The sequence below is a fragment of the Balearica regulorum genome, chromosome 1, assembly GCF_011004875.1.
Source record: "Balearica regulorum gibbericeps isolate bBalReg1 chromosome 1, bBalReg1.pri, whole genome shotgun sequence".
Lineage (NCBI taxonomy): Eukaryota > Metazoa > Chordata > Aves > Gruiformes > Gruidae > Balearica > Balearica regulorum.
Window position 1 is genome coordinate 123,499,386 of NC_046184.1, and position 24,777 is coordinate 123,524,162.

The 24,777-nt window shown below is 37.5% G+C and overlaps 1 protein-coding gene across 6 annotated transcripts in view; it reads left to right on the top strand.

Annotated features, from left to right (window-relative positions):
• CASK (calcium/calmodulin dependent serine protein kinase) overlaps positions 1-24,777 on the top strand; it is a 221,754-nt gene that overhangs the window by 141,422 nt on the left and 55,555 nt on the right. For all 6 annotated transcript variants that reach the window (XM_075773692.1, XM_075773728.1, XM_075773699.1 and 3 more), the window contains 4 exons: positions 134-256; positions 2,690-2,773; positions 4,319-4,418; positions 19,179-19,300. In XM_075773692.1, the coding sequence (XP_075629807.1) occupies positions 134-256; positions 2,690-2,773; positions 4,319-4,418; positions 19,179-19,300 (429 nt within the window). The remainder of the gene's footprint in view (positions 1-133; positions 257-2,689; positions 2,774-4,318; positions 4,419-19,178; positions 19,301-24,777) is intronic.

Here is a 24,777-nt window from a genome sequence, read left to right on the forward strand (position 1 = left end):
TTATGTGATACAGTGCTCACTGTTTTCAATTTTTTATGCCATTTCAATAGCAGCTAATGTACACTAATGAAGTAAGGTTCTTTTCTATATTCTCATTACTAATTTAATTTCTTTTTTTCTTGTTTGTAATCAGATGAATCCTAGGCAATGGAGCCATATTTCTGAAAGTGCCAAAGATCTGGTACGCCGCATGCTTATGCTGGATCCAGCAGAAAGGATAACAGTATATGAAGCACTGAATCATCCCTGGTTAAAGGTAGTGAAAGCAGCTGTTTACATACCAGTTTCCTCTTCAAGGAAGAAAAAGATTTGTTTCTTTGTTTCTTTGAACTTTTCAAAGTAGACGTGACATTGTACAAAATGTGTGATAATAAGCTTTAAATGCTTTCTAAGATTAGAACCTGAGATTTTGATAATTGCCACGCTTGAACTCTTGCTTAACAGCAAAAGCAAAACTCACTTAGGCATCTTTGGCAGCATCAGAGTATAGGGAGTAAGGCTACATAGAATAAAGCTTGAAGAAGGTATTCATCTGTCTTTCTGTGCCTCTCAAACTCCAGAAGAGTAATTTCTGACCTCTTTGCTCAGTCATATCAAGTCCTCTTTCCTATTACGCACATAGCCATGCAGTTTATCCAGTACATTATGCTACTTAACTGCACTGCTCTCTTACATTAGATCCCTGAAATATCCCACCAGCGTGAAGGAAGTATGTAGTGGTGTGTTGCTCAAAAGTCGCTGTAGCTACATAAAATTATGTGGCATCTGGTCATCAAATAATTTTTCAGTGGTGGCAGAATTTACAACACAGTTTGAGCCAGTGGAAGAATAGTTGCTGGACAATCAATGTTAACAACAGGAGCAGCAGAAATTACACCTAGCTTCTCAGCAGTCCCATTAATAGGCTGTGCTAAACATCAGAGTTGCAGAATGATGGGTGTGTTGCAGATCTAAAAGGTGGCAAGTACTCATGCAGAGCATTGTATTTTATCTGGCAGAAGATGATGAATTAACTATTTTTCTTTGTTATCCTCTATTTCTTTTCTGTAGTGTGGACCCAGGGTAGAGGGAGTCATAATATCATTAACTTAAATAAGGCACTTATTTGGAAAGGATGCTATTCTGGTGTCTGTTCCTGGACTGTTTATAGGTTCTATATGAGACAAATATTGGCACCAAAAAAACCCACAAGAAAAGAACCTGGGAAGCACAGACTCATTTCTTCTTCTTCTCCCTTCAAGTGAATGGTCTAACTAGTAGTGAACAGCATCATTCTTCCACTTCTCTGCTCTCTTTCTGGCTCTGGCTCTTGTATTCCAAGCTGCAGAATGGTCTATCTTATAAAAGGAGGGCAGGAGTGTGTGCCTCTCGGGAGTAACAGTGGTTAAGGCAGTCTTCTGAATATTGGGAAACTGTGGGTTCAAACCTTTCAACTCAAAAGGAGCCAAAGTTCTGGCTGTTCATCAGGGGCGTACATAGTGCGTCGAATATTTCAAAGAGCATAGGAATGGACACCATGTTTGGATCGTACTCCAGTGACAGGCTGTGGTAAACACAAGTGATCTGGTTTTACGTGCTTGTAATTTGACTTTTTGCCTCACTTTCTGAGCTTACCCACATTTAAATGTCAAAGCAAGGGGGTTTTGAGGGTTATTTTGGCAGAAAGCATAGCCATTTTTGTTGTTTGAGCAACTAAGCTGTTTAAGCTTTTTAAAAAGATAATTCTGTAATGCAAATGTGCAAGTTCTGCCTGTATAGTATAGCGCTTTTGATGTCTGTGGTCTCTTTCTGATCTTCCTGTTACTTGTTGACAGACAAAGCAAGGAGAGAGAAGATTTAGTTTGATTTAACTTTGTTTCCAAGCATAGGCCAGCATTCTGTCAGTCAGTCCTCTCTTATTTTTGCCTAAGATAAACTGCCTTCCCTGCTGACTCAGAATTTTCTTCTAAACCATTTATAGATAGCAGCCAAATACAGCATGAGACAGAGACATCTTTAGTGCTGTAAAGAGACTGAATTACTTCTGCCAGTGATTTCACTCTGATTCAGGAGATGCATGCAATAAACATTTACGTTACATTAATAAGTGTACGTAGCTTCTGTAATGATTTGGAGCAGGGGAAGAAAGTAGTCAGCTGCTGCAAGTTCTGCCCCCACTGTCCACTGTTCATTGGCAAATTTTTCATCTGCATCTGCAACGGAGAATTGTTCCTGTAAGCTCGCACCTCGTGTCCACCAGCCATCAAGCTGCCACTTCCTGCTGTGTTGGAAATGTACCCATCTCCCAAGTTTACCTGAAGTATCCCTTAAAAGAGTGCGTGACCACGTTGCTTCACTGGGATTTGTGAATCCCGAAAAACAGAACTACTTTGTGCTTGCCAGCTTCAAAGTTCAATGCTAGCCACAGACTGACTAACAGCACAACATTAAAACAGAAGGCTAGGTCTTACTACAAAGTGGGAAACAAAATTACAAAAAGAAAATATCCCTGGCCCAAGTTCAGAATTCTTTCAAAATATTTTAATCCCCCTCAGTTTCTTGAAGTTTTCCTTAAGTTGCAACAAATCCTCGTTCTCTTCAGGATGCATATTCGCTGGAACATTTCTGGTCTAGTTTCTTAATGTCAAGAGAATATTAAGAGCTTGTATTTAATCGTTCTTTTGTTTTGTTTTTTTCTGGGTTTTTTAAGGAGAGAGATCGCTATGCATACAAGATTCATCTTCCAGAAACAGTAGAACAATTGAGAAAATTCAATGCAAGACGAAAACTAAAGGTAAAATGAATGTAGTGTTAAAAAAATATAATTACATAACTTGAATTTTGTGTGATACTTCATTCATTTCAAAAGTACTAAAAGAAATCTATGCTCTGAAGACATAGATTTATTGTTGTTTATTGCAATAATGTCTTGTTAAGGCCATTTGTCCTCTTTCTTAGAGCATATTTTTCCAGCTAAATTTCAGGGCAAATTGTTTGGTTTCAACCGAGGTGTGTGTGAGGTCTTCATCTTAAACTAATTCAGTAATTGTATGTAATATGAATTATTGGAGAGGAGAGAATATTACAATGCCTTCTGTTATTATCGTATTATGTTTATAATAAAAGGAACATAATAATGTTTTAATGTCTCTTTTTAAGAGTAAAGATGTATTATCCCCGTTATGTTTAGCTATCCACAAGATTCTTTCTCAGCCGTATTGAAAAGAATGTTAACATTTTAGCCCAAAGTAACATGGTTTCCCTTCAGTTCCTATCTCAGAAAGTTTAACAGAAACATTTTTAAATTAACTGAAAGGCTGAGAAAATTTTAACAGAAACATGCAGCATTACAATTCATGAGGTTTTTTTATAATTTGTAATAAAACACAGAATCAGATATACACCCTGGGTTGCTGCTTTGCAAAAGTTTAATGTAGCTGCAAAAACTGATGATTAAGATACAACAGTTGCCATAGTTCACGATAAACAGCACTTTCTCTTAGGCAGTTTGTATGTCCAGGTAATACTTTCCTTAAAACGTTAGCTAGTACATTTTAGAATATGACCTGTTTTCCTGCTCTAGATGCAGTTTCAGGTTTTTCCCAGATTTCTTCCTGTGGAAGCTCCTGAGAGCTTTTATGCCTGTGCTATTTGTTTTCTACCATTTTATCCAAAGCACTCTTCTGCAGAATGTTTCCTGAAATTCTTTGTTGTCCTTTTGGCTACTGCCACAACTGCAAGACATTAAAACTGAGTGGTTAAACTGAACAAGTAAATATATGTCGGAGCAGATAACCATTTTTCTGGCTTTGTACCTTTCCATGTAACACTCATTCTGGGAGTCTGAGATTATTACATTTTCATATAGATATGTTATGGATGTCAAATATCGTAGGGCTGTCAGTATCAGATTCTGACAATTTCTCAAATAACAACATATTATGTTGGTTTAAAGAGGGGATTTTTATACTTGCTAAGCCACTAGGCAAGTATAGGCAAGAGGGAAAGAGAAAGAAATTAGTTACTTTGTTTACATTGTACTATGGGGATGTACGCCTCACATTTATTTTTAAATGTTTTCCCATAAAGACTTGTTCTCAAGAATCCGCTTGCAAAGAATATATTTACTGTTTATTAGAGTAGAATATGACCGGCTTTTCTGTTAAATATGGTCACTGGTAGCAGTGAAGCAGAGCTGAAGACTATAAAATTCGTTTAGTCTTCAGTGAGAGAACGTCAACACACGAGAGACCTCGGGAGATTGAGTGATCCAAGGTGTCTGGAAATGTTTCATTATCCGTCTTTGTGTAATTTAGACTTTGTGGGTATTTTTATTCAGGGGGCAGTACTAGCAGCTGTGTCAAGCCACAAATTCAACTCCTTCTATGGTGACCCCCCTGAAGAGCTGCCAGACTTCTCTGAAGACCCCACCTCCTCAGGTATTTTAACAGAAAGTATATTTACTGCAGTCAACCTGTCTTAATTCTATACTGACTGTTGTACCAAGTATTTACTAATTTCTCCTGATTTCATGAAGTTGCATATTAAGTTAAAGTTTAAATGTGAAAACATAAATAATTTTCAGTCATAATGGTGATGGTGACTAGAGAAAATGAAGATAAAATCTCTGCACAGTTCTAAGTTTCTACAGAAATTCTGAGTGATTTTTTTACTTCTTGTATGTATATTTAATTACAAATAGTGCTATAACCTCATATTGCTCTTTATATTACTTGAGTGTAAAAGCTTATTGAAATTTTGTCTTGAATTCTTAGGCAGGAGCATGGTTCTCACACCTTGCTAATAGTTATTTATAAAAAGAAACCATTGTGTACCAGAGTTTCTTGACCTCCTGTTTTAGAGAACAGTATGATTAAGATGTCTCCTCTTTAAAGCACACTGGACAGTATTTCTGATACTGTAACCCAGACCCCCAAATCTTCGGAGAGAGACAATACATGTACTTCCAGGACCTCCCGACATACTTCAAAGGTGAAGATAATACCTTTGCTGTGCTGTGAGCATGTAGCTAGGCCTTGGGCAGGACAGTGATCTTACTCCAAGCAGTCCTTTTGTCCTCGGGCCGTATTCAGGAATTTAAATAACGCGGCAGTCCCTATACTAACACAGCCCTGTCACAGTTACGGATCTTAATTTTGACATAACATTACTCACAACATTTGCAGTGCAAAAGTCTGGGTTGGTCTGTCTGACCTAAAATTAGGATTTAGGATCAAGTTAAATGAACTTTTAAGAAAAATCTAAAGCCAATAGGATTCTCTCTTTTATTTTTCTAAACAACTTAATAGTACTGGCAGAATATTTTAGCTATGCACTGACTTTACTGAAAGACATTTCAGGAACTTAATTACATGTGCTGAACTGCTGTGTGATAATTCTCTTTCCCAATATTTTTATAGGTGAGAAAATTAATTATTGGTTGCATATGTTAAGTGTTCCTTTTCTGCTCTTTCATATGAGGAAGTGATTTTTATAAATTATTTCCATGTCATTAATACAGGAATTGGGGGCAATTTATTTTTTTTAAATTTTTAAATTTCATTTCTTGGAATTCGAGTTTGAGTACTTAGATTAAAAGATTACTTTATGCTTAGAGATGCACACTGCTCATAATTTCCGTAGAAGTGAATGGGGATCTCAGATCATTTATTGCACATGGGTAATCACAGCTTCATGCCTTAACTTCAGGCAGCCAGCCTTTGAATACTTGATGTACTTATAAGTAGGGAACCATATCTTCTTTTAAAGAAAGAATAAGTTGTTTTTACTTCATCCAGAATTACTTAGAGTGCTTTAATGTTTGTTTCCAGCTACTTCCCCCATTTCGGTAAAATGAATAGGCCACCAGCACAATTGGCAGTGGCAGCTTTCCTAATCTAAAAACTGCAGTTCCTCTTTCCAGTCTCACATCAACAGGACATGTGTCTTCCTCATCGGATGATGTAATTGCAGATATCAGTATACAGCAAAGACACAAATTCTATTTTTTTCTGCTCACAGAATACATGAATCCAGTACACATGTAAATTCTACAGAATATCTGTGCTGGATCCACTGTTACCTTGTGTTCATCTTTGAAATAACTGAAATGATAGCTTGAGTTTCTCTGGAAAGCATAGTTATTTTCTAAAATAACATTGTTCATCTCACTGATGGGAGATCACAGTGATCAGGAAACCGTACTAAGTGAGTCGTTTTCGTAATGTTTCCATGACTGGCTACATTAGCTGATAAACTATTTAATATCTCAAGATAAACACTGAAGCTTGCAAGAAAAGATAAGCCACTTTCAGCTTCTGAAATTGCTTGATATGGAAATCTATTTTGTTTCCTCTTCAGAAGTACACTAATAAAGTTTTCAAATATTTCTAGCTTGCAAAGATGAGCTCGTGATGATTCTGAAGTGAACTAGTTGATAGAAATTAGACATAAAACTCTTGAATTGCAGTAGAAACTTGACTATCTTAACTTTATTTAAGTTTCTTTCCTAACATCTCATAATGTTATTCCAGATCATAAACTCTAATGAAGACCATTTAATATCTTAAATGTTGCTGCCTGTTTAATCCTCCCATAAAATTTCGCGAAGCTAACCATTAAAATTAAATTATTTGTCAGAAATGGGCAAATGTGGAACTACTGAGACAAAGATGTGGAAATGTAAATGCTTGTTAGGTTATGCAAATTGTATATCCTGTCCTCCTCCAGGTCTCTCTAAACACTGAAAACGAAAATTTCAGTTCTGTCTTTTTTTTTTTAATTAATCTAGATGTGTTCTTCCTCAGAGTGCAGTGGACCTGGGGTTGCTGGACTCTGAGCATCTTCCTGTACTGCCAGAGTAATAGCCTGGGATATGAAGGCACTATAGGTAGCAAGTCAAATGACTTTCTTAGATGCAGAGTCACAAAGGATATTCTTGTCAGCTTTCCAATGAAGGTCAGCAAATTGCATAATTAAATTAGATGGAAATGAACCCAGATACATTTAATTTAAAGTCTACCTGGGATTTTTCTTTACACATCTTCCTTTCATTCGTACAGAATGTGTTAATTTTTGGTTCCCACAGCTTGTTCTGGGTGATCTATTTCCTCTTTTGTCAGCAAATGTCCTCTGAAGGATTTATCTTAATCCCACTGTCATTCTGTTGGTAACATGGCAGAAGTCAGTCTTGCTGAATTGTGAGAGAGTATGATAAAGGCTTTTAAAATGGTTTGGAAAAATAGGTGAATATTTATTAAACTAAAATATTACTTTACTGCTGATGTTCAGTAACTTTACGGCTGTGTTCAGTAACTTCTTTAGTAAAGCCATTAAGCAGCTGAAATGACAAGCGTCTTGCAAATGTGTTTTGCTAGAATATGACTTTCAGGTTGCCTGTCTTCAAGACACTCTAAAATGTCAGTTTCCCAAGGCAGTGACTGTTTTGGGTATTTTTAATATGCAGAAACAAACATAAATCAGAAGTTAGCAATCAGCAGCCCTAAAGGCTAAATCTGGCGCAGGAGAAAAAACTGGCCCAGTGGAGAGTATTTGAAGCGGACCATGAAATGAATTAGGTGCTGGAGAGATGCACAATCCGGTTGCCCTCTGCTGCCCTTCCCCGTCCTACTCCCTCCCCTCTCCCCTGCCCTCCCTGGCTCCCCTATCACCGGATTGCACGTTAGATCACGACAGAGGATTTACTCTGCTTGTGTCATATGCTGACTGTTTGTCCCCTAACGGAGAGTACAGAGATATAATTTTCAAGTGTTTTGCTCACAGTGCCTCAGGCTGAAGAATGAACATCACCACTGTAAAGCTTTTCATTTTTCCTCCTTTTGCTGCTTCAGCCCCCCCGTTCTCCGGCAGCCCAAGGAAAGGCTGTGGAATTGTTTGACATTTTGACTTGGGGAGCTGAATTCAGGAAGACCATTCAGTTTCCTTTGGAGTTTTAAGTAGGTTCGGGATGTTTAGGTTTTTAGGCCAACAGTTAGAAAAGCCAATAAATTGAAGAGGTTTTTTATAACTTTGTATTTCCAAAAACCTTTTTGTAGCCACATTTTCAGAACTACTGAGTCAGTGTTAGAGTTAAGCCAGTGGATAGTCCATAGTCTTTGGAAAACCGCATAACTGATTTTTAGATTAAAACCAATCTTACCTTTTGGTTAAAGGACTTTCCTCTGTAATGCCTGCTTGAATTGCTTGGTTTACAGTGCTCATATCCTGAAACACGACTAACAAGTTTCAGAGTAGCTTTTTGGTGCTAACAGCTCTAAATTCCTGTAAGGCATTTTATAATGCTCTGTTTCAGTTTAACCACAGAGAAAGTACAGCAGCATGGTTTATAACAGGCTGACTGACCAAATGTACTTGTTTAGTCTAGCCTAACAAATAGCACTGCTGCAGTATTTCCTGACCTTGTGCTTTCTGAGCTCTGATGAATATAGAAGCAATGAGTTTGCATTGCACAGAAAGCAGGCACATCTAAGTCCCCATCAGTGTTTTTAGCTTGTTTTCTCAAAGTGCAAGGCATGAATTTCATGTGCCATTTTTATAAATGCATTTTGATATTTTGTCTCAGGATTGCTGCATGTAAATTGAAATTTTCATTCTTTTTTGTCCTGTCAGATTCTATATTGTCGTATCAAATGAGAAAATTTTAACAGCGTGAAATCTTGATTTTCAAATTTGGAAGTAATAATAAGGGGGAAAAAGCTAAATCTGATAGTCTTTCAGAGTGGGATCAAACAGGAAATGTATGGCAAGTTGTAAGATCACTGTTTCCAACATACATGGAACTAGCTTAACTCACAAGTTAGTGAGTGGTTAGTAGTTTCATGGGGTTTAGATTCCATGAAATGTGGGCAGGTTGGATGGGGCTCTGAGCAACCTGGTCTAGTGGAAGGTGTCCACTGGCAGGGGGGTTGGAACTAGATGGTCTTCAAGGTCCCTTCCAACCCAGACCATTCTGATTCTATGATAATATAAGCCCATATCTTAAAAGCTATTAGTCTCATCGGCATGAGGAAGAAAAAAAAATACTGTTGTTATGCAAAAATTACCACTGATTTTGTAAATATTTGCAAAGGGTCTCGTGTAACATTTTAAAGTATGAGTGCTTGGAAAAAAAATTGCATTCACCTTATAATTGACTGTTATTAATTCCTTATCTAGCATTACAGGTATAACTGACTGTCAGTTTTGAGATCATGAGTTTGAGTGTTTCCAGTACTCCATTATTATCATTATGATTTTTCAACTATTTAATCTTTGTTCTGGTATGCTTAAATACAAAAACTTTTAAGTATATAAAGTCACTGTTAATTAAAATCAATAATAGAGTGGTTGTATTTCTAAATGGTTCTCATAATGGTTCTCACTGAAACTTCTGTAAAAAATTAATTTCAATATAATATTGCTAAATTCTAGTTAGTAAATATATTAATTAATATGATGTTACGCTTCATTTGCAATATGTTGAAATAGTTTGTCAGTTCACATCTTGTGATATTCTTACTTGAAATCATTTTTTGTCCATGAGTTTTTAAAGATAGCTTGACCAATGATGGAAAAATTCTGGTATTATAGATCCCTAACACTGCGTACATGTGCTGCCTTCCCAAGACCGAGTGTTTATTTTCCTCCCATCCCAGTCTGCAAGTCCCATTTGCTTCACACTAGGAACCATTTTAAAAAAAGGTGGGGGGGATTCTTGTCAGTTTGTTCATACTATTTTGTGGCTAAACTAGTGTGCTAGGTTGCAGCTTTATAAATCGCTTGTTCTGAAATCTTCATACTGTTTGTTGTTTGTCCAAATGCTGCCTTCCTACTAGGACTTCTAGCAGCAGAAAGTAGGTATCCCTTTGTTTTCCTTTAAGGCGTATCATTCAGCTATGGTGTGTGTCTTTGCATGTTTAAAAATCAGCTTTCTTCTCTTCTCTTTGCTATTTTTAGTTTTAATACTGCCTGTTCAAGAAAAATAGCCTGTATGTTTTTGACTAAATCTGTCTATAACTTTGAAAGAATATTTATCCAGAAGTAATATGATTGCCTGGTAATTCTGAAGATTCTAGTTTAGAGGCAGTATTAAAATTACTGATTTTTTTGTTTTCAATATTTGCAACACAACTGAAATAAAATTTAATTTTCATTAAATTAATAAAGGATGAAGCGGTTTGGTTTTGCGGTTTAGTTTCAAAATTAATGTTTTCCTGGATTAATGGGCTTTTTTCTCCTAACACTAAACATATACTGTATTATTAGTCATATATTATTTTCTTGCTATACCCTTGCATGAACTTTCTTGCTCATTCTGTGTTGATGTGATACATGATATATGCATATGCACTGTGTATATGCATACACCTGATTTAAATAACTATCCGATATGTGTCTCCTTAATGAAGAAATATTGTTGACATGTAGGGTAGAGGTTCTGCTGTAAGTTAGCTGCACACTTCGTGACAGGCTGAAAGCACAAGCACTTCTAAAACCTGCAGGCTATGCTAGACAGAGAAGAAGGTGTGAAAATCTAGACTTTGATACAAACTGCAACCATTTCAAAACTAACAAATTCAGCACTTCAAAATACTGGCTATAAAAAGTAGGGGGGGGGGGGGTCCTGCAGCATTTTAAGATTTGTAGGCTAAACAGTTCTTCCGTCCTAGGTCAGGGCAGCAAGACGTGTGGCCATGTCTCCTTTTCTGATCGAAGTCACAGATTTTTTTTGTTGCTGCTGTTGTTGTTTGGCTCATTCTTTTGAGTTTTTGGGGGATGTTGTTCCTTGTCTTCCTATTTCCCCATCTCAGAATGCCTGTCCAGTAATGTGAGAGTGAGAACCCAGTGGATTTTTATGTAAAAGTTTTGCAACAGTGTTATATTTGTACAGTGATAGGGGAAAAAAGAAACCATACAGAGCATCTGTATGATTTCTGGTTTTTTGTTTGTACATAGAGACTTTCTTTGGTAAACTTACTGACTGATAAGATGTGCTGCCCTCATACTGGTCAGAAGAGGGTTTCTATCTATTTTTGCAATGAGGAAGAAAGTATCTAAGGAAGTACTAGTGAAGGGCATTTATGTGTTAAAATAGTTGTTTAGCATCATGTGAGTGTGCTACTTGTAAGGTTTCGGTCTGATCTGAAAAACAATACCTTCTCACTACATATTTCTGTACCACCCCACTAGACTGCTTTCTGTCATACTGGTGGCTAGTTATACCGTGAGAGATGACTGGGAATAGGAGTTGGCAAACTTTGTATAAAGGTCCCAATCATGGAGAAGGGAGAAAGCCGGAGACATGAAAGCATACACACAGTGCCCCTGTGCATGCGGAATGAAACCAAGACTATCTTCAAAATCAAACATCAGTTTCTCCCCACCCCCACTTCCCTGTCTCCCCCTCACCCCCCCTCCTTGGTTGTATTTCCACGTATAGTACTCTCCTCTGCATTCTTGCTGGTGTTTGGGAGCACTTTATCCTTTGTTTTCTCTCTCTTTTCTTTTCGCCTTCCCTTTCTTTTTTTTCTTTCTTGGTGTTTCTTTTTCCCTGTTTTTCTCTCCTGCATCTATTTCCTTTGGTTTTCTTCTCTGACTTTTACATGCCCCTTTCTTTCCCTTCTTGTATTCCTTGCCTTCAATTTAGTTGAAAATCCCAATACCCTTCCATCATACCAAATGCCGCCTTTCTGCAGTTTCACTGTAGTCTCCAAAAACCTCCATCTTGGTAGTTCTCTCCCTAGACTCTTTCTGATTGCTTTTTATATATATAAAAAAAACAGTATGTGTGTGTGCGTGTATGTATGTATATATTCTTACTGTCTTAATTGCTTCCCAGCAGCACTGACAGAACTGCATGCATGTAGGAGCTTATTTGTAAATTTAGAGAGTGTCTAAACTTGGCTGTTTGGCTTCCGTCCAAGAAGGAAGAAGTAATTAAACACTATACAGCTCAAATTTGAGGGGGTTAGAGTCCTTAACTTGCCTTTTGTTTTAATTACACTGTTGTGTATATATGTGAAACATGTATCTCTCACCTCATTTTACACTATTACAGGCGTATATATATACACCCACATGCTTTGGCTGTCATCTGTCCTTGCAGACAATATAGCAAACAGCAAAGAGCAGCAGATTATTGTGTGAGGTTAGAGGCATCTCAACTCCAGTGATTCTTGCAGATGTAGTTTAAAGTGATGAAGAGCATCTGGCCCTCAGTTGGCTTTCTCTCAATCTAAGAAGTTACATCAACACTAGTAGTGGCAAGGTCCCATCTCTGTAAAAGATTCTTTTCTCACCTTTAATGGAAAAAGCATATGTTTAATATCTTCTTTACAGGACCAACAGGAAATAGAGGTGTTCTTACACATTTTTAACTCCTGTCCACTGCTGCTAAGGCAAACCTGGCTTTGTATGGGGCATCGTATTTTATAATTATGTTGATACTGAGCCTAGACTTTCATGTTTGGCTAAAGTGTACAGTTTTAAATGTGTATGTGATTGTGATTTGAAAACCTCAGCTGACAGACACCTCTTAATTTCCAGAGCATTTTGAGGTAGTGGTTAATTACCTAATGTGTTAAATGTTTATGCCTTGACTTTTTAGGGTATCATAATCAGATGCCACCAAAACAAAACTACTGGAGGCACTGATTTATACAATTATCACTAAGTAGGTCATTTAAAGGTGTAAGTGTTGCTGGAGTCTTAAAGCAGAAGCAAAGGATCTTTGTTTTGTTTGTCATACATGAAAAATAAAATCCATGAAACTTGAATTTCACATTACAGAGGTAATAAAAATTACCTCATTGCCGCTTCACTAGATATGCTCTATCAGAACCTCACAATATTTATTTTTTCTGAAAATAACTGCACTTTATAATAATGCCCATGCTTGTTTCTTATGAGATTGTATCCAGTGACTTCATTTAGTAATTCTAGTATTTAATCTCTCTAAAATCTAACAATTTCTTATGTTGGGTGGGGGTTTTTTTTGTCCTTGCTGTACTTGCTAGCCTCAGACCTCTTCATAAACAAAGTGAAGTCTAAATCCTACCTTCTGAAATGACTGTGCTTTGAAAGCCAGGATTGTTTTTAAATTTCATTTCCAGCAGCTGCACACAAGAAGGCAGCCAAGAGATGAAGTTGGGATAAATCAGCTTGTGTTGATTGTATATTGACTAGCATAAGGACTGAATTATGATATGTACAGAAATTGCAAATAGCAGCTAAGCTTTGGTTAGTCATTTAAAAACCACTGTAAAATCTTCAAGGCATAGTTGCTTAGCTATTTATACAACTTTCAGAATAGTTGAAAAGCTGATCCAAATTAAGGTAGTTTATAGGAATAAACAGGATTAAAATGAGTGATTGGTGTCAAGAACTAATTTTATACGGTTCTACAAATCTAAAGGGTTTAGATTTTGTCGGTGTCTCTTTAATAAAAATAGGCTATTATTATAATGGTTGTTATAAGGTCTTCTGTAGAGTCATTTCCTGGAATACTAATTGCAGGAGACTTGCAAAAAAGGTTGCGGGTTTATAGCTTTGCATTTAAGCAAGATCAAGCTTCCTCTAACAAGTTTTCATTGCTCAAAAGAGGGTTTATGACTGACCAAAATTTAGATGGACATTTGCAATCTTCAGTATTAGAAAAATAAAGAATTATTTTACCCTCTCTCAGAATGTGTTTGTAGTCAGAACGTAGTCTTCATTTTTTGCAGAAGGACCTAAGTCTTCTTACCTGAACACTGTTTTAGTCATACACTGTTGTAGATCACTGCTGCATGAAAAGCAGCTAGTAATTCTCTGTACTGCCTGCTGCATAAGAGAGGAATTCAGGAATTATTATTGGAGAATATGTAGACAATTCTTGGAATAGTATTTTAAAGATTTTTTTTGTTATCTTTTATTCTCTTCGGGGGAGAAGTAAGGAAATACTACCTACCTCTGAAGTTCAGGTTCTCTAGCCAAACCACCTGTTCCAGATTAGAATAGCTAGATGCCAGGATGTAATAACAGCACTCTCTTTTACCAAAGCTTTGTCTATTTGCAGCTTGATGACCCAGTGTCCATACCAACTTCAGGTGGTATTAAGGGCACTGGATGAGAACTGCAAACTCTAGAGATAGAATTCAGCTGTAAGAGAGAACTATTTTTTAATGGCCATCTCCATAAATGTGGTAACAGAACCTGCAGGAAATACCTATGATAACTTTGACTACACACTGGGTGAAGAAATAATCCCAAGTTATTGCTCTGTAAAACAAATATGTCTAACTGACAAATAATAGATCTGCCTCGGTAGGCAGAAAGCTACTCAGTTCATCTCTGTCTTCTTAAAAGCAATTTGGTATCATCCTTAAGTCATTCCACTAACTATAAAAACATTTCATATACTAGTACTGACTGCAGGAGACTGTTGTAAGCATTCTGACTTTTTTTTTATTTTAGTATAGTGAGAGCCCATAGTTTTCAACTTTTCGGAGCTGTCAGTTCCAAGGGAACTGTGATTAGTTGCAGCCATCCTTTCTTAGGTAGTCTTATGGGAATACAAGAAAGACAAGGCTGTGTGCATGGCCTAGAATATCACTGCTCATTGTGTTAAAGGAGTAGCTGCTGCCCATGCAATCACACACCATTCATGGTGTTGTGCACACGCACACACACACTTACTCTTGGGCACACTTCCTCCTTCTTCAGGCTCGACCCTAGGTTTCCTGCAGCAGAGTCTCAGGCGTCAGATTTTAAACAATAATTAATTTAATTGAAAGCTGCAGCAGCAGGATCAGCCCGGCCTGGGTGCCTCCAAAGAGAGGGACCCAGAACAAAGAAATCCCAGGACAATTATACCCTTGGGTCCCATACACCTGCCCCTCACGCACCCTTCCCATGCTGTCCACGCATCCTTTAGTCCAAGAGTGATTTTTGGTCTGGGGTCCTCTAACTTCTAACTGGATTCTTCTTCTGTGTCCAGGCAGGCAGGCTCTTATCTTGTTGACTTGCAGTTTCCGCAGTTTTCCCCAAAGGTTGGAGCTTCCTTATCTTGTGGTTTATGTTCCTTGTACGCCTGCCCTTGCTGGTGGAACATGGAGAACTGGAGTCCCAGACTGGGAGAAACACTACTGAGACATTAGTGTGATATCAAAATACTTTCCCATTCTAAAAGACTAAGCACAGCACTGTACTGGCTGTTTGGAAAACTACTAGGAAAATTACTGAGAAAAATACTTCTATCATGGCCTAAGGCTTCAGCAAATCTAGCCACTCTTGCTAAGTAAAGCTAAGCAAACAGCACAAATCACACTCTATTATATTCCTAAGTAATTTATTCTAATTAAAACCTACTTATTTACGTTAAACAACTAATATCCCTCAAGAGTTTGCTTACTGAGAGCAGTTGAACAGTTGAAAGCTGGAGAGGGACTGTTTACAAGGGCATGTAGTGATAAGACAAGGGGTAATGGCCTTAAGCTGAAGGAGGGTAGGTTTAGATTAGATATTGGGAAGAAATTCTTCCCTGTGAGGGTGGTGAGGCACTGGAACAGGTTGCCCAGAGAAGCTGTGGAGGCCCCATCCCTGGAAGTGTTCAAGGCCAGGCTGGAATGGGCTTTGGGCAGCCTGGTCTAGTGGAGGGTGTCCCTTCCAACCCAAACCATTTAAAAAAAACAACAAAACAAACAAAAAAAAAACCCCAACAAACAAACATGTGCAATTACAGCAGGATCCACAGTTACCACAGTCTTCTCACAGAACCATGTTTGGTGCAGATTTTGTTACTATCACCGTGGAGAAGAGTCACTTGTATCACTGGATTTATAACCTTTGCTGCACAATCGTATGTGTATATTTTTATGTAGTAACTTAAGGTGCAGGGTGAGATTCATCTCACCTAAGTGTCTGGGGCTACTTGAAAGCTCTCTGGCAGTAAGCAGTGTTTTCTAATGGAGTTTACTTTAGGGAGTCTAAAAAAACAAACAAATCTAGTCAGGTGAGTCAACTTCCTTTTTTTCCTGGCTTCCTAATGTTTATGCATAGTTCTTATTTTTATATTTATAGATTCTGTCTGTAACCTTACAGACCATGAGAAATCTGAGCTTTTAGATTGCATGAATGTATAATAACTCACTAAAGTCCTTCCTTTATCGTCTATGCTGAGGCTAAAATGGGTGCATTTGCAATGATGAAGAGAGATGAAATCCTGTTTCTAGAGGATACAAGCTTTAATTATAAATATTGAGTGCTTTTACACTTTCTCCAGAGGTTAGAAATTTAGCTTAAATATGATAGAATATGAATCTTTTTAGGGACAGGTGTGCTGTAAAGATTGGTTAATTTTGTTTTAGGTAGTATTTTTAATCTGAATTTAAAACTCTTCTGAAAGGTACTGTTAGGATTTTAACCAGATGCCTGTAACAGAGAGAGTTTAGGAGTTCACAAAAATGCCTGTAGAATTGTTCTGTCACTTTTTTATGCAATAACATGCTGTCAGTATATTGCTACTATGCCACTTTCTCATGCAGGTGCATAGTATTTGTAAATGCATGACAGACATGGCAATAAATACAGCATAAGATATTAGGTTAAAAAAACCCCATAAGGTAGAACTGTGATTTTCAGGGATTAGCAAAGTCACTGTCAGAACTTCTCGTAAAATTTGTTAAGGATATTCTTGGAAACTTTCTTTTACAGCCATGTGTTCAATGCAACTGATGGACAGGAGAAAAAAGACCTAATGAACAAAGCTTAATGTTTTGGAATTCCCAGATATTCAAAAGGTTGTTGAGATGCAAATATTAAAAACCAGTAACTTTTTTTTCTATTAGAAAGAAGACCTCAAAGTATTCCACAAAATAAAATTCCCAAAGTAAATAATACTGTCAAATAAATTACGTGGTTGGTGGTCCAGAGCATTCCACGTTTCACAATAATACAGCACTGCAGACAATTTTGAACGTACTTCTCATTGGTTCTGGTTTTGGCTCAAGTTTTAGTGGTTATGAGCAACATTGAACAGTATTAGAGACTCTTAGTATATCCAAGCCTCTGAAGTGCATCTTCTCTTGAACTTTCCTTAAAGTAAACACTCCAAATATACAGAAAGGGCTTTGTACCCAAAAAGTGAAGTTTTGCTAGAAAAGAAAATAATTAATTTAAACGCCAACCATGACAAGATTAGAAATAAAAGATAATTCTAACAAATTTCCTTCTGCTGACTGCATCCTGGAAAGTCAAGCACTTTCAGGCTTGAAGATCTCCAAGTTCATCAACCTTTCATTGACATACAGCAAATGTTAGAAGAAACTCAGCGCAGTCCCTTTTGGGTCCCTAGGTAATGTTTTTCTTCCTTGCCCTTGAGGCTTAGCTGTGATCTCTCCCTGCTCTTACCAGCAGATTCCCAGTCCCTGCATTTTCTCAGGCTTCCTGCTGTGTCTCCCAGTGTGGAAGCTGTGGCGGAAGCAGAGGAATACAGAGAGTTCCTTTCAGCTGAGCATGCTTATTCATTATCAAAGACGGAGCAGTTTTTTGTCTTCTTCAGTGCACCTGACCCCATGCACAGCAACTACGATAAGGCAAACCATTCGTTTTATTTGCTGACTAGCCACCACTTTTTTAAAGGAACATAAATTAATGCTTCAGTTGGAAATAATTGGGAAATAATTTCATGGGAGAGGACTAAGAAGACTTACTGCTTCTGAGTCATCATTGTGAGTGAGGGGAATACGGTCATTTTTAAACCTGGTGTACAAGGTACTGTGAGGAGAATGCTAGGCTGAGATTTGTACTAAATGCGATGCAAGAGTTTCTAGACTTGTAACTTACTAATCCTTCTAAGCCATGAAATCACAAGTCTTGTATAGTAGTTTTTGTGTATTGTGTTATGTTTAATCCAGTTTTTTCAGGTTTTTCAGAGAAATAAGTGAATTTAAGTTGTTTCCTTGTGTCATTAAGAGGGGGTTGGGTTTTTTTGTTTTTATTACATTCTGAAAATGCAATAGATTGCAAAAGGGCTTGAGTTAAGGAAGGCTGGTAAGAATTGTTCATACAGTGGAGGATGGAATTTCATGAAATCCAGCAATTTTTTAGATATTACCTATCTTGACAAAAGGACGCTGTCAAATGAGTAAGTAAACAGAATAAACATAATAAGGAGAAATTAGTGAAAAAAAGAATGTATAGAATTCTGTATCCCGAATTAAGAATTTATTGATGAAAAAGCATTCGGCAGTACACTGCATTTTTGCAGACTGACACTGGGTATGCTACCATCTTTCCAGATGCTTATGCCAGTGTGGAAAAACTGATGACATGGGCTATGAGTGTTTAGATGAGCCAAAGTTAGCATTCTAGTAATGCACACAAGTGTCAGCCACCACTGATACCTGATTTTTAAAACAAGTTGTTCCACAAGGAACTAATATGGGCTGGTTTGCTATGGATTTGTGTTTTGTTTGAACTCCCCTCCTGTGAGTTCAATTCTCCTCATGGACTTCCACCTTCCGTAATGCCTCTTGTTTCTCCTTTTTCTCCCCATATCCCTCACTTCTCTTTTCACCTTTACGCCATGTAAAAATCATCCCCATCTTCCTATGACCCAAAACAATCCACTGGTCAAAAGGCAACAAGTGCCATAACTGGGTCTGAGATAACCAGGCAAGCAGAACAAACAACAAAAACCGGAGCTCATGTTACAGCCTTTTTCTTCTCCTCCGGAGGACACAGCAGACAAGTCTTTCTCTCTCTTCCCTTCTCTATCCAGATGCTGATTTTAAAAGAATTTGTGACAGCGTTGGTTCTTTTGAATTTTTACTGGTTTGGAATATGTATTTGAAATTGGCCAGCAGTTCAAACAGTGAAAAAAGAGACGGTTGGGATGAGAATGGTGAGGACAGGCAGTTGGGCAGATAATCCAAGTAACTTCGTAAGACATCATTGGAAACCAGGCTGAAATAGGGCAAGGCGAAGGTTAATGAAAACAGGTTTTAACCTCTCTTCAGTTAAACCATTTCTTATGTATAATTACACTATATGTGGGCACCCTTGATATACGTCAAGTATATTCAGTGAGTTTTCCTGTAAAAACTCCAGCTCCAGTTGTACCAGATAGAGTGAAAGTTTCCTTTTCCAAAGTTCAGTTTACCATGAGTCTTTGCTTTGTTGATTTTTCTTCTTTCTTTTTTTTCCTGTTTATTGCCCTGTAGGAGCAGTTTCACAGGTGCTGGACAGCCTGGAAGAAATTCATGCACTTACAGACTGCAGCGAAAAAGACTTAGATTTTCTTCACAGTGTTTTCCAGGATCAGCATCTTCACACGCTACTAGATGTAAGTTTTCCATGGTGAACAATTTGAAGGCGTTTCTGTGTTTGTTTTACATTGGATAATGTTTTATTTTATCTAAAGATATTCTCTTTTTTTGTTTCATACCAAAATTAATTTATTTCGGTGTGGAATGGAACAATCAACTAGCATTTTACACAAAAATACATTTTAGGACTATGCATACAGAATATTTTAGAATATGTAAGTGGTTAATGACTTGGTTTGAATTAATAGCTTTGCTTTAAAATAATTTACCAGAATAGGCTTTTTTCTTTTTACAAGGGCTGGATTTTATTTTTTATTGGCAATGTGAATTGTAACTTTATAACTGTACGGATTCATTCCTTTTTATTATTTTTAAGTAATGTAATAATCTTAGACCAGTTCTATGGATATTCTTAAAAGTATGACATTTTTTGTGTGAGACACCTAGGTATGCTTGTTTCTGTCCTGTTCTTGAACACTGTATGTCGTAAGCTCTGTTATTTAAATATGTATTATTCTGTGGCTCATGAGAGCTATTACTCCATAAGACAGCAGTGGGTGTTCCACAAGAAAGTGTGCAAAACTTTCAAAGCTGGAAGATACAGGTTAGTGCTTCCTGGTAGGCATAATCAGCATCTGGTTCCCATTTCTTCGCTGTCTGTCTGTAAGCATAGTTCACTGTCTGGCTCCATGTACAGATCGACTGTGATACCAGATGGTTCTTAGATATTTTGAAAAGCAAGTAGCCTGGTGTTCGAGGGAAAAATGCTTGCACGCTACTTATCTTTCTGTGCCTTGAGAACTTCCTGTTTACAGAGTTTCTTGTTATCTTATCACATGCAGAAATCCTGTTTATATTTCCCAATAATTTTATAACCAAGAAGGCCTAACAAGCAAATATACTGTACTTTCTCCAAAGTTCTGTGAATTTGGGAAAACATAAGTATAGTTTTGAGGTAGGAGTATTTGCTGGACTTCAACTCTTTGCAAAAACAGGGACCTTCAGCATCACTGTAGGCTTGCACTCCACCTCTCACATTGAATGCCATGACCTTTATTGAAAGACAAATTTAAAAGCATATCATGCTTTCTCTGATTTCTGTGTCTACATAGTATTGGGGTCTAAAATAAAGGTCAAAAAGAAGCAGAAAAAAAACTTTGCCTGATTTTTTTCTGGGATATATGGATACTCATGTTGAAGACAGAAGAATTGGTTTCAGGCAAGACAAACTTTTTCTAAAGCAATCTACTCATTCCACTGAGAAAAACTCACAATGGAACGAAATCAACAGAGGCATAGGCTATGTTCACATTAGCAAATACTACAACATAACAATAGCAGATCTGTAGAGCAAAGCAGTTGACACTGAGGACCCAATGTCGACAGTTCTGTGTATTTTGAGGGCTTTTACATTATACTTGCTATACTGCAGTCCTGTGGACAGAATAACTACTGGTAGGTGAACAGCATCTTCTATTTTAGTGTCATTTGAGAGTAAATATGCTCTGGTAACATCATACAGTGAAAACCAAAGAATGTAGGTGGGCATAATCAGAAGATTCATTTAAAAAAATGCACTGCTGAATCAAACCAAAATGCTCATGTGAACTTATAGATGATGACCACTTCGTTACTATGTCTTAAATTTACAGTTTGGATACCTCAGTGAATATCACAAATCTAACAAGATGTCTATGCTTTTTACCCAGTGAAAGACACACAGGAATAGGAATCATTCCAGCTATCCGATCTGCAGGTAGATGATTATGGTTGTAGAAACTTCAAAATAGTTTCTGAAAAATTGTTGAATACTTTAGTTCTTACAGGCAGCTTTGCAGGGATGACCTGAATGTAAATAGTGCCATAGGTCCTTTGGTGTCCAAACTCTTTACAATGTAGTAGATGATTTGTACACTTCTTAAAATTTGTTTAGTGATTGGTGAATAGTGGGCCACCTGGATTCTGTGCATTCTTCAACTTTAAAGGATTCACATCCACACATCCTTCCTTCTGGAAGACGACCCAGCCACAGGGTTCTGAACTGGCCTGTACGGGAACATAAGCCTTGTGGTAAAGCTTTCCCACAACACAGCTGCCCGTATAACTCAAGGAAGCAGAGATAGTTAGCTGTTAAGTGATGAGGGCATTGCTCTGGCAGAAGATTCTACAGTTCTAATCGTTGTTTTTGATATCTGTTTATGCATTTTACATTAAACAGTCATTAGATAAAATTATATGAAGCAAGCAGGAGGAAGGGATTAGGAGCTCATGACTTCCCTGAATTGCCTCTTCCCCAACTCATCTTGCAATTTGCATTAAAGTATGAATCTTTTTTTCCCAGTGTAAGTTCATCTAGCTTGTGTTCCAGATGCTTAAGTTGCTCTATCTTTCTATATTGCATGCCGCAATATAGAAAGGTGATCAGGTAATATGAATGAGAAATTAAAATCTGGACAGGAAGAGAACAAGAAGAGTGTAATAAAAAGAACAGAAACACTTGTGTCACTCATGCAGGAAGGTTTTCGATATTTATTAACCTTTATTATGTTGTCATATAACTCTTGGGCTTTGGTTAACCAGATAGCCTTAGTTTAAGTATTTTGCTGTATGACAGGTGTCGTGGTTTTACCCCAGCCGGCAGCTGAGCACCACGCAGCTGCTCATTCACTTCCCCCCCGCCCCCCCCCCAGTGGGATGGGGAGGAGAATGGGAAGGAAAAGACAAGACCTGGTGGGTTGGTATAAGGACAGTTTACTTGGATAGCAAAGGGAGAGGGGAAGATAAAACAAGACAGTACTTAGAGTATACAAAACTGGTGATACAGAATGCAGTTTCTCACCCGTACAACTCAGGACCGTACAACTCAGACCGCACGCTCAGACCTGTCCCAAAACCGGACTGTCCCCGAGCCACGCGTCCTGGAGCTGCTACCGCCCCTCCCTGGCTAGCCCCCTTTTATGCTGAGCATGATGTCACATGGTATGGAATACCCCATTTGGCTAGTTTGGGTCACCTGTACTGCCTATGTCCCCTCCCAACTCCTTGTGCACCCCCAGCCATCCCGCTGGCAGGGCGGTGTGAGGAGCAGAAAAGGCCTTGGCCCCGCGTAAACACTGCTCAACAATAGGACCATAGAACAAAAACATCTCTATATTATCAATGCTGTCTCCAGCACAAATCCAAAACATATCCCCACACTAGCTACTATGAAGAAAAATCAATCCTCTCAGCTGAAACCAGGACAACAGGTCTACCAGACCTTAACTCACACTTCTGCAATGCTTTGGCTTTTTTCTGTTCTTTACAGTGCCACTTTGGTTCATAGTACTTCACTAATGGTCTAATATTTCTGTAATTGTCTGCTGGAGCCTTTTAAACAAGAAAAACTGCAATGAATTCATACCATTTGCTATTCTTTTATTTAAGTCATGGTCATTCTCTTGGACAGAAAGGGATACATTAAATGCACACTATAATAACATATTTGTGAGAACAAAACACTATCAAAAAACATTTTTGTTTTATTATGCTATATGGAAGGGAGATGACAGAAGCTTTCTAAAAACACTTTGCAATTAGTCTAATAGACTAATACAAAATAAAATTCTAAAAGATTGCAATCTCATGAAATACATATTTTAAAGACTGAAGCAAGTTACAGACAGTATTATTAGAAAGGGTAGCTTTCTCATTTCAGTAACTTGAATGTGGGAGATTGATTTCTGTTTATGCATTGATACTATTCCAGTTTCTCTCAGGACTCTGAAAAAATCATTAATTATACTTGGATGAAGTTCTGTCAGGGAAACTGTTTATTCCTTTCAGAGTATTTAGGGTTAATGAGGCCACCAGAACAAGTCACCTGTAAAGCATTATATTCCACTAAGTAGGAATTTTATAATCTGTTGTGAAGTTGTGATGGTCACTTTGCATTAAAACTACTGTTCCTTTTCCTTGGCCTTTTTCCACAGTTAAATTTGTTCTCATGTTCCTACTCTTTCTCAAGAATTATCCTTATTTTTAGATTAGGCACATGATGATAGTGCACTCCTGCTGCTGAAATCCCTTCTTTTGCTTCTGAACTAACTCTTTGTCTGAAAGCAAAAAACAGCAAGGACAATCTTTGTGTTAAGAGAGCAAGTTACCCACGTGTTGTTTTTTTCAGGTGATACAGATCACAAAATAGAAGTCGTCTTTCTCAGTAATTCATTAACTGAGGTGTTATGAGGACAGGCACCTCTGAAGGCCATAGAAAACAGGGTTCCTATCATCCCATCAATTCTTTTTAAATGATTCCTTTATGTATGTCTGTTTAGATAGCTATCTTAAGACTCTCTTCCACTTTACTTGGGTGCCAAAGCTGTTCAAAACAAGGGGGAGAAAGGTGCCAACTACTTACAAAGTAATTTATATTCACTCTGGGCCAAATCCTGCAATACACCAGCATATCCTGATGGAGCTTATTGAATAGTTTCATTGTGTGTTTTTTTCATAATTTTACAGAATCCTTCTATTGTGTTGAGTGAGGTTTTTTCCTGTACAAAAGTTACACAATTCATTATTAAAAACTTAATTTTGTTTACTGCAGAGAGTAAAGAAAAGGGCCTTCTAGAAACAACCATTTAGAAATATTCACTACCTAAAAAAGAAAATTGTTTAATAATTGATCTTTCTTGTAAGGTAAAAGAGTAACTTTGGGTTGGACAAATTTTACTTTTTCTCACTTCTGTTAGAAATGTGATGATCAAAATTTTCGTGAATGCTCTAGGGCATTCCTGTGTGTGACTTAGAACTGAATTTATGCCTCTATAAAGCTTTATAGATTGTTTCATTCTGGTATCCAGTTTAGATAATAAAGAATACAATAAAGTTAAGTAAATAACTTTATGGAAAAAGCTAAATTTAAGTAGTGAAGCAGCATTTTATGGCATTTTTAGAAGCTTTAGCAAATTATTTGATTAAGATTTTTTTTATTGACTTTCATGAAAGTGATCCTGGAAGGCATCGCTGTCTTGTGTCAGCAGTACTGATAAAGAAGTTGGAAATAAATGTGAAGAGGCTACTAATTTTGGAGACATTGGCATTTGGCTATTTTCTGTATCATGACAAAAGATTTTACTTTAATGATTATTTGTTTTGAAAAGTACACTGAGCTTCAAGGCTGTGCCTAATGGGGAGATCTTTACACATTGTGTTTCATCTCTATCAGTGCATCAAAGGAGTCAAGGTTTGCTAAAAAGTAAAACAAGAAGCTGCTATTTTATACAGCTGCCTACATTGAAGGAGACAAGAGAAATCTTTCTGCCGTTGAGTCAAGTAGTTTAGTCACCTCTCCAGGGAGCTTTCTGTGGGTGATTCTGAATGCAGATGTCGTTCGATTTACAAGTGAGATTTTTGCTCAGCAGGAGAACAATATCAGCTTTTGTGTGACTGGGGCCTCCCTACGCTACTGGCTTTGTCTGCCTCTGTCTGTCCAGAGTCAGATAGTTCTCTA